At 41.2% G+C, this 10,516-nt stretch overlaps 1 protein-coding gene across 1 annotated transcript; it reads left to right on the top strand.

The window, feature by feature from the left end:
* The first annotated feature begins 1,481 nt into the window (after positions 1-1,481).
* Positions 1,482-9,577, top strand: LOC107394546 (interaptin-like). The gene has a single exon (XM_015973522.3). It carries the CDS (start codon positions 3,637-3,639, stop codon positions 6,946-6,948), a length of 3,312 nt encoding a protein of 1,103 aa, XP_015829008.3. The 5' UTR covers positions 1,482-3,636; the 3' UTR covers positions 6,949-9,577.
* Positions 9,578-10,516: the final 939 nt, after the last annotated feature.

The following is a 10,516-nucleotide window of genomic DNA, read 5'->3' as shown; positions in this document are numbered from 1 at the left end:
ATTAATTCCACAGCAAGTCATTTTGTCCAACAACTGCACAAACAATATCCAAAAAGAACGCATAAAGGGCACAACGAATGGTCTAAGTTGAGAGACTAAAAATTGCGCAACAGTTCTCAGGCGAGGCTGAGGCATTTCCTCGGAGCTAGCTCTGCGGTCACGTAGGTCTGATGATCATTAATTATTCAGAATTTTAGGCATTTAATACACTTAAACAGAAGAGTGACACAAAATTCACCCCCCTCAGAGTTGTCATGAGTGTAAACTGGATCTATTAAACCTAAAACATGTTTTTGAACCAGGCTGTAAACATGTTTATTTCTACTGTGAATTTGGTATTTTTAACATGGGAGTCAATGAGGATTTGCTCGCTTCTGACACCAGCCCCCAGCGGATGAGGGTGGAACTGCATTTTTTGTCACATCCGTGTTGGCTTCATTTTCATACCAGTATTATGGGGGCTTGCGTCCAACATTCAAAAATAACATAACCCCCCTCCCTCTTTCCCTCTGCCCACAATGGTGGGTATCCCTCCCCTAACTGTTGGACCTCCGTTATCGCTGAGACCGATCCACACTTGTGGGGATCAATCTTACCACTCTTTTGGTTCTTAACCTACTTCAAAAAAACACTGCTGCTGCTAAACCGTAGCTAATAGTTAGTCAAAACTCCTGCTCCTTTTAATTAACGCCCATTATATGTAACTCTATTTCCCATTTTTACTAATAATATAACATGTTATAGGCACTCTTGAGATAACTCAGTCACATTATGCAGTCCCCTTTTGTACATATATAATCCTTTAACTTGCTCTCTAGTAGTCAAAGTGTCAGTCGATTTATACAAAACATTCATCAATAGAAAGAGGAAAAGAAAAAAGAAAAACAACAACATCAACAAAAAGGCCACTCGATTGGTTTTCTTTTGCATCCTACAAATCAATAAACTACTAACTTATAGGATTCCAACCTTACATTCCAACCATACTTCCGCACCCTCTGGTAGGTTCATGAGCCGTAGGTCATTCATATGTGACCTGGTTTCTAGATCCACAAATTTGTTCTCCATGGTTTAGTTTTTAGCTTGTACTAATTTTAGCTTGCAGGCTAACCAGCTCATCCTCTGCAGTGGAGATGCGTTCCTCAGCTTGCGACATACGTTCTCCGCAGTCGTTAATATCTTTCCTCACCTCTTGTAATGTTGTTGCCATATTATCCAGCCTTCATGCGAAGCCCGTTTCCATTGAGTGTATCTTTGCCAGTGTCTGGTCAGCTTTGGTACCCACGGGTTCATTTTCGTTGTCAGACTGCGTAGCCATGGCCTGGTTAGCTTTAGTTGCTTCACCTCGAAGACTACAGTCAAACAGGCTCGCTTGTTTAGTTGTTCCTCCTTTTCCCTTCTGTGACTTAATCGCATTAGGCGTTGTTCCGCAAAAACTTCCTGAATTTTAAATTATTAGTGAGCAGGAGAACGTTAGAATCAACTTAGCAGCAGAGCAAAAAAAAAAAAAAAAAAAAAAAAACACGTCCTCCTACATGGCCGCAATAACCGGATCCCTCAGCTTTTGTTTTTTACTATGAACTTTTACTATAAATGATCATTTTTTTTATCTGTCCTGAAAATAAAGTCATACAAATAAAAATACAACCTTTATCATTTTATATTCAGATTGACAGTAAATAATTAAACGCCACTTATTTTTAGATAATGAAACACATTATGGAAAATCTGTTTAATTAAAATGAATAAAACTAAATGCAGCATTAATTAATGTGTGTGTGGTCCATTTTGTATAAAGAAAAAAGCAGCTTAGTTTCCTCCACTTCATCACAAAAGAACAAAAGCAATGGTTCAAACATTTTATGGCCAAAATACTTTTAAATAATTGAGTTTTTCAGCTGACAACCAAAAACAAAGAATATGACTAAAATATTGTATATTTTTAAAAATAATAATCAGTGTTATTTTGTAAATGTCCCAGTCTCTAAGTGACCCAGACCTGGAGGATCTTCTACAACACAACCAGGAATCAGATGTATTAAATATGCACAAACATCCATACGATAAATGTTCTGTTGATGGTACAAAGCATCAGGCATAAGGACCACAACACCACAACATCAACAGGTCACCAGGGGGCATGTTTAATTGTAATCAGAACTATAACAACAAAGAAAAAAGATTCAATTCAATTAAAAAATACTTTATTAATCCCAGAGGGAAATTGATTGCTGTAGTAGCTCAGAATAATAATAATAATCAAGTCATCAAAGAGTTGTTGTATATTACAACGGCTGTTGGCAGGAAGGATCTCCAGTAGCGGTCAGTGTTGCAGCGAAACTGAAAAAGCCTCTGACTGAAGACACTCTTCCGTTGTCGGACAGTCTTGTGAAGAGAATGCTCAGGGTTGTCCATCATTTTCTTGATTCTCTGGAGAATCCTCCTTTGCATTATCTCCTCCAGTGGTTCCGAAACAGCCGAAACTCTGGCTGAGTCCTTGAAAGGGCTTGGCTCTATCATCAAGCCATACGACACCTCAACCACAACACCTAAACACACACAACACAGGACCCAGAAGCTACCCTGCAGCTTCACAAGTACTATATTTAATCCGTACTGGTCACTTCACTTTATTGTTATTGTAATTTATATCCAAAGTGCAACACTGTAATCTATATCCTGCATAATTTATATCCTGCAATACTGTAATTTATATCTAAAGTGCAATACTGTAATTTTCTGCAGCTCATTCCTGTGCAATATCCCATCTGCCCTCCCGTCATATTTCTTTTCAGGATTTTCTTTATTGACACATATATATTTAGTCATCTTTTCCCTTTTACCATGTCTCTCTAATATTTTGCTCCTTACTATATTTTTTTGCTTTATTTTATTATATTTTATTATATTTTCTCCTGTATCATGTTGCTGAGAGACCGCTGCTCGTCATACACGTTTCATTGCAATGTTGACCCTGTGCTAACTTGCATATGACAAATAAACTAAAACTGAACTGAAACTGAACTGGAGTTCCTCCATCTTGTTGGCCAGTGATCTCACATTGCCCATTATGATCGATGGCAGAGATGGTTTGAATTTCCTCTTTCTCGGTCTCCGTTTTGCTCCCGCTCTGCATCCACGCTTTTTACGTTTTAGCTCATTTGGGATTTGAGGCTTCAGTTGAGGTATTATTTCAGCCTTTCCAATGTTAATCAGCTGCTCTTGATGTTAAACCAGCTTGTTGCCATGGTTACGCATCATAACAAATGTTCAAAAAGTGAAAAAAGCTAAAAAAATAGCAGTAAAAATCCTCCAAGCTTCACAGCACCAGAAACAGAAAAGTAAAGTGTCCAACAAATACAGTTTTTCTTGAGAAACTAGAAGAAAAAATGTCCAAGAAAAGGCATAACTTACATATATTCAACAGAGCTACTCCAACATGCAGCCGCCCAGAGCAGCGCAGTTCCGGGAAAAAAAAAATAATGATAATAATAATGGTCAGGGAAACGGAATCTGGCAGCATCAGCTTCCTTTGATGATGTCATAAAGGGGACAGTCCTATATAAAGGGCAAACATAAAGCAGGCACACAGACAGCTTCATTTGCAGATTGGTTTTAGACCTGAACAGACCTACAATGGCTACTGGTGGACCACACGAGGGAAACATGGAGGTATTTTCAGACATATATAAAGCTGAATTAGACCAAAGGTATGAGCTTTTACAAAGAGAATTACGAGATCTGGAAGTCAAAAAACTAGTTTTTGGTAACCAGGAACGCGACTTTGAACAAAGGGTGGATGCGTTTGAGAAAAACATAGCTCGCATCAGGGAAAGTCTCCAAGAGGAAAAACAGAAATTGGAAACAAAAACGCAGGATCTGGAGAAAAGAGAATGCCACTTTGAGGATCAACAAAAGAAACTAACGAATCATGTTGATGAACTAACGACGAACTCTCAGAAAGGAAGAGATAATTTTGTTTCAACTCAGTTACTCGACGAACACAGAGTAAAGATTGAGCTGGAAAACAGGGAACTGCAGAAACAAAGACAAGAAATTCAAGATGAGTGGAATAAGATTAAAGAAACTCAAATTGCAAATTGTGAGATGGCCAAAAACTTGAATAAGACACAAGAGAAAGTCGGAGATTTATGGAAAGCTTTACAGGTAAGCAAAGAGAGATCAACAGAAGAAATTAATAACTTGAAAAGAAATCTGGAAAGACAGAAATTAGAGTTTATCGAATCTAAGGAACAAACAGAAAGGGAGTTAACTGCAGAAAAGCAGGCTCTCCGCGATGAGAAGGAGCGTTTAAACGCTGGTAAAATTACTCTACAGAACCAGATTGTTGAGTTTCAGACTGAATCAGAGCAGATCCGACAGATTCTGCTCAAAGACAAACTAGATGTTCAACTTCTGAGAGAAAATCTGCAGGAGGACAAATTGGAGGTAATGAAAACAGCAGAAGGGTTCCAGAAAGATTTCAACGAAAGTTTACAGGATTTGAAGGAGAATCTGGAAATTCTGAGTCTTGAGAAGAGAAGTCTGGAGGAAGAGAAACAACGTTTCCTGATGACCAAGTCAGAATCAGAGAAGGAACAAGGGAGGATTTACAAAATCCTCGAGGAAGAATTAGACAATTTGCATTTGGGAAAACAAAGTCTGGAAACACAAGTGATAGACTTTAGGGAAGAAATTGCTGCAGCAGGTAAGATCTTAAAAGAGAAGGAAACTGCTCTAGAAGAAGGGCTGGAGGGTCTGAGACTCCAGAGAGAAACTCTGGAGGAAGAAAAGACAAATTTCCAGTTAACAAAGTTCAGATCGGAAGAGGAGAATAAGGGAATACAGGCTTACCTCCAACAAGAGCTGAAAAAATTACGAGTTGGGCAACAGAGTCTAGACAAACAGATGATGGAGTCTGAACAGAGAGATGTAAATTCAGAGCAGATCATTCAAGACATTCAACGGGTTCTTCAGGAAGAGAGAGACTGTTTAGTAACGCTCCGACAAAACCTGGAGGAAGAGAAACAACGTTTCCTGATAACTAAGTCAGAATCAGAGAAGGAACAAGGGAGGATTTACAAAATCCTCGAGGAAGAATTAGACAATTTGCATTTGGGAAAACAAAGTCTGGAAACACAAGTGATGGACTTTAGGGAAGAAATTGCTGCAGCAGGTAAGATCTTAAAAGAGAAGGAAACTGCTCTAGAAGAAGGGCTGGAGGGTCTGAGACTTCAGAGAGAAACTCTGGAGGAAGAAAAGACAAATTTCCAGTTAACAAAGTTCAGATCGGAAGAGGAGAATAAGGAAATACAGGCAAAAGAGCTGGAAATATTCCAAATTAGGCAACAAACTCTCATCAAACAGATGACGGACTCTGAAGAGAGAAACATAAACTCAGAGCAGGTCATTCAAGACATTCAACGGGTTCTTCAGGAAGAGAGAGACTGTTTAGTAACGCTCCGACAAAACCTGGAGGAAGAGAAACAACGTTTCCTGATAACTAAGTCAGAATCAGAGAAGGAACAAGGGAGGATTCACAAATTCCTCCAGGAAGAATTAGAAAATTTGTGTTTGGGAAAACAAAGTCTGGAAACACAAGTGACGGACTTTAGGGAAGAAATTGCTGCAGCAGGTAAGATCTTAAAAGAGAAGGAAACTGCTCTAGAAGAAGGGCTGGAGGGTCTGAGACTTCAGAGAGAAACTCTGGAGGAAGAAAAGACAAATTTCCAGTTAACAAAGTTCAGATCGGAAGAGGGGAATAAGGAAATACAGGCAAAAGAGCTGGAAATATTCCAAATCAGGCAACAAACTCTCATCAAACAGATGACAGACTCTGAAGAGAGAAACATAAACTCAGAGCAGGTCATTCAAGACATTCAACGGCTTCTTCAGGAAGAGAGAGACTGTTTAGTAACGCTCCCACAAAACCTGGAGCAAGATATACTAGAGTTTATGGAAAAAAGGGAAGCAGAAACTCACCTTTTAAAGGAGAAACAACAAGCTCTGGAAGAAGGGGTTGAACTTTCGACTCAAGATGTAATTAATTCTTTAGAAGCGAGAATGGACGAAATTGACAGACATGTTGGACAATGTTTCCAGCTTCTTCAAGAGGAAGAGGGGCATTTAGGACAGATTGGGCAGGAGCTGGAAGCAGCATTTTTAAATGTCGAAGACGAGCTGCCACCTGTGGAGGACGAGTCAGACAGTCCCACAGCTGCGTCTGAAGATCTGGGGGAACTGAGTTTAGAAAAAACTGTGACTACCCAGGTACCCAGTGACGGGAACCCAACTCTTCACAGTCCTCATGATGATGATGATGTCAGGGAACTGAGTTTAGAAAAAACAAAGACAAATTCAGAAGAGGAGCATAAAGAAAAGTATGAATGCTTCCTAGATGAGTTCCAGTATTTAGAAGCTGGGAATCAGAGTTTAGAAGAACAGAAGATGGACTCTCAAGAGAACGAAAAAGATTCAGCCCAGATTCATCAGGAGGCGCAAACTCTGGCTGACCATGTCTTGGGAACTGGATACCTGTTAGGTACCCAGTACCTTGGTACCCAGCAATGGGTTAGAGGGCACTTGTTACTTGGTACCCGATACAGGGGCCCTGGCTACGCAGTAGGTCCTCATAATGATGAAACACAAACGATTGAACTAAGGGAAGAAATGCAGAAAGCATCTTTAAACGTCGAAGACGAGCAGCCACCTGTGGAGGACGAGTCAGACAGTCCCACAGCTGTGTCTGAAGATCTGGGGGAGCTGAATTTAGAAAAAACAGTGACTACCCAGGTAACCAGTGACGGGAACCCAACTGTTCCCAGTCTTCATGATGATAATGACGAGCTTCCAGAGAACCCCGGGCCTGCCCATGAGAGCGCTGAAGAAGACTGGGAAGCTGAAGAGCCAACGCCTTCTACATCTGGCCTAGGATCCAGCTGGGACTAATCCGACTTCTACTAGAGACGTCTTCTTCCAGAACACCAATGAAGATCAGAAAAGCATATAAAAGTGAAGTAGGGAGCTTGGCATGGGTTTAGATTTTTTTAAACTAGGAAACAGAGAATTTGAATCAGGAAAACGTAAAATTTTCAGAGAGAAGAAACTGAATGGGTGAGAGAGTAGATGCTGCAAACCTGCAGGAACAGGATTGCAAGCAGAGGAAATAATACGAGCAGCCAATCTAAATTTAGTAAGTAGTAACACACAGTAACACGAGGGATTAAACAAAGGCTCAAAGTTTAGAAGAGCAGAATATTAACCTGTAGTTCTTCAAGAGCTTCTGCAGGAGGAAATAGGAATGGGTTAAAGATTTTAGCTCTAACAATTACGATTATCAGAGCTTCTAGTTTCCGTAGACTAAGAGTCAATACCTTAGATGGGTTGGCTCTTGATTTAAAATGCCACTACATTAGAGAGTTTTTACACTATGTGTCTAGGATGTAGCTTCTTCCACCACCAGGTACTAAAATACAAACGAAGAAAAAAAAACGCAGCACAGGTGACATCTCAACCGATCAAATCATTTCTGTGTCTTCCGTGTGCTGCGTGGGGGTTTTCTCTGGGTGCTCCAGTTCACCCCCAACACAAAATCCTAAAATCCTGACACGTTAAGCCTAATTTATACTTCTCCGTCATCGCCACTAGGGAGAGGTATGCTCGCACGGACGGAGACAATTTGCCCTCAGACTTCTCCGTCTCCTGGGGAGTGTTGCAAAGCAATTCCCCGCTAGGACATTTAACCCTGAAAATAAGTGGGGCCGACTGGAGCTATCCGAGCAAGGCCGACCAGGTACAGATGGGAATGGCCCACAAGAGTCAATACCTTAGATGGGTTGGCTGTTGATTTAAAATGCCACTACATTAGAGAATTTTTACACTATGTGTCTAGGATGTAGCTTTTTCCACCACCAGGTACTAAAATACAAACGAAAAAATTACCAAAAAAAACACAGCACAGGTGACATCTCAACCGATCTAATCATTTCTGTGTCTTCCATGTGCTGCGTGGGGGTTTTCTCTGGGTGCTCCAGTTCACCCCCAACCCCAAATCCTAAAATCCTGACACGTTAAGCCTAATTTATACTTCTCCGTCATCGCCACGAGGGAGAGGCACGCTCGCACGGACGGAGACAATTTGCCCTCAGACTTCTCCGTCTCCTGGGGAGTGTTGCAAAGCAATTCCCCGCTAGGACATTTAACCCTCTCAGGCTCAAAATAAGTGGGGCCGACTGGAGCTATCCGAGCAAGGCCGACCAGGTACAGATGGGAATGGCCCATAAGAGTCAATACCTTAGATGGGTTGGCTCTTGATTTAAAATGCCACTACATTAGGGCTGTAGCGAAGCCTCGACGAAATCGACGGCTCGATTCTAAAAATTTGTCGACGTCAGATCCGGAAGTCGACGCACCGCGCCCACTTGTTGCATCCCCAGGAGTTTGTAAATAGAGGAGGAATCTGCCTGTTTTTCCTCTAGTTCGCCCTCTTCTCCGCCTTCACTAACATCTCCGCCAAATACCGAAGACCCGGAACAACGTCCGTCCACTACTAGATTATTTTCCTGTTTTGCCCCTTCGTCTCCTGGCAACGGACAACAACTTCCGGGGTCAGATGCGCTGCTTCGTGTCTATCGCAGATGTAGAAAATCACCGGGAGCGCTTCTCCCTTCATTAAGCGTTGGGATAAGCTGTTACGTTTTGGTTTAGAGTTCATCTTTTTAGTGGTGTAGATCTCCCTTTTATTACATTTAGAGTGTTGTGGGTTTTCGGTTTAGTGTAAAATATCACCTGAGTTTGGTTTAACCCGTAACACCACTCGCCTCAAGCACACAAGTGACCAAAACAAAGCAGCATGGAGACACTCCATCTTCTACCACCTCTCAGGCAGCAGCCTGCACTCCCAAGTTCTACACGTCACCAGAACATAACCAACCGCAACACAATAAAAGCAGTGTTATACAGAATGGAAGGCCTGTAGTGTTTATTCTCTTACAGTAAGAATTTATCAATTTTTTTGAGGAATTTATTTGAGATTTTCTGGTTTTTGTTAATTGTGCAATAGAAAAATAATCATTAGATTAATTTTCTATTATTTTTCTAAATAGTCATTAGAATAGTCGACTATTCGATAAAATAATCGTCAGAATAATCGTTTTAAAAATAATCGTTTACCCCCAGCCCTACACTACATTAGAGAATTTTTACACTATGTGTCTAGGATGTAGCTTCTTCCACCACCAGATACTAAAATACAAACGAAAAAATTACCACAAAAAAAATGCAGCACAGGTGACATCTCAACCGATCTAACCATTTCTGTGTCTCCGTGTGATGCGTGGGGGTTTTCTCTGGGTGCTCCAGTTCACCCCCAACCCAAAATCCTAAAATCCTGACACGTTAAGCCTAATTTATACTTCTCCGTCATCGCCACGAGGGAGAGGCACGCTCGCAAGGACGGAGAAAATTTGCCCTCAGACTTCTTCGTCTCCAGGGGAGTGTTGCAAAGCAATTCCCCGCTAGGACATTTAACCCTCTCAGGCTCAAAATAAGTTTTGATAAAAGGACGAACAACTAAATCCTTCAGGGGTACTTCTGAGTTAAAAATGCTCACGAAACACGTATGTGGAGTAACCAGGTACGTAGGCTTAAACGTTGCAAATCTTCAACGCCTGCCTCCAGAGGGTTTAAACACGATGAAAATATACTTTCTATCAAACATCTCACATCAATCCAGTTAATTTAATAGGTTTTAAAGATCATTGTCACAGTTCTGTCATGGATCTGTATTTCTCTACAATTAACTCATCATGTTTTGCTCCACTGAGCTTGTTGCAGGTGGGCGTGTCGGAGAGTCTCAGCTGTGGCTGATTTTCCCATCAGCAATTCAATTCAGTTTAATTCAAGTTTATTTATAAAGCGCCAAATCACGACAAGAGTCGTCTCAAGGCACTTCCCACAGTAAACATTCCAATACAGGTCAGGGGTCTCATTTGTCAAACATTGCGTAGAATCCTTACTAAAACCGTACTTAAGCTCAGCAAAAAAAAAGTACTTACCCCAAGTAAGTTTGTGATCTATCAAACATGGAGTACGCAGAGCTGCACGCAATCTCCGCTTCATAAATCAGAGACTAAAGAGAATGTTTCTCAGCTGCATTTTAGTCACATCCTGCCCTCACCACGCCCACTTACTGCCATAAATAGTCAATGCAAAGTGCCTTGTGGATCTCATGCATATACATAAGCCAGCTGTTGCAGCGTTCCGCCAATGACGATGGTGACCGTAGATCAAGGCAGATCAAGGAGGCGCAATTTCACAGAAGCAGAAATTGAGGTACTTGTGGGTGAGGTGGAGAAATGAAAGGAAGTGCTTTTGCAAAACAAATAAGAGAAAATCCACAGAGTGGCACAGTGTTGCTGAAGCCTTCAATGTTGTGAATTCTTCAGAGAGCTCTGTGGCGGATATAAAAAAAATGGTCCAATCAGGATTTGATCCCCAGACTCCTGAGTGAAAGTCA

Source organism: Nothobranchius furzeri, chromosome 9 (assembly GCF_043380555.1).
Source record: "Nothobranchius furzeri strain GRZ-AD chromosome 9, NfurGRZ-RIMD1, whole genome shotgun sequence".
In the NCBI taxonomy this organism is placed as follows: Eukaryota; Metazoa; Chordata; class Actinopteri; order Cyprinodontiformes; family Nothobranchiidae; genus Nothobranchius; species Nothobranchius furzeri.
This window is presented reverse-complemented; position numbering and strand designations above follow the sequence as displayed.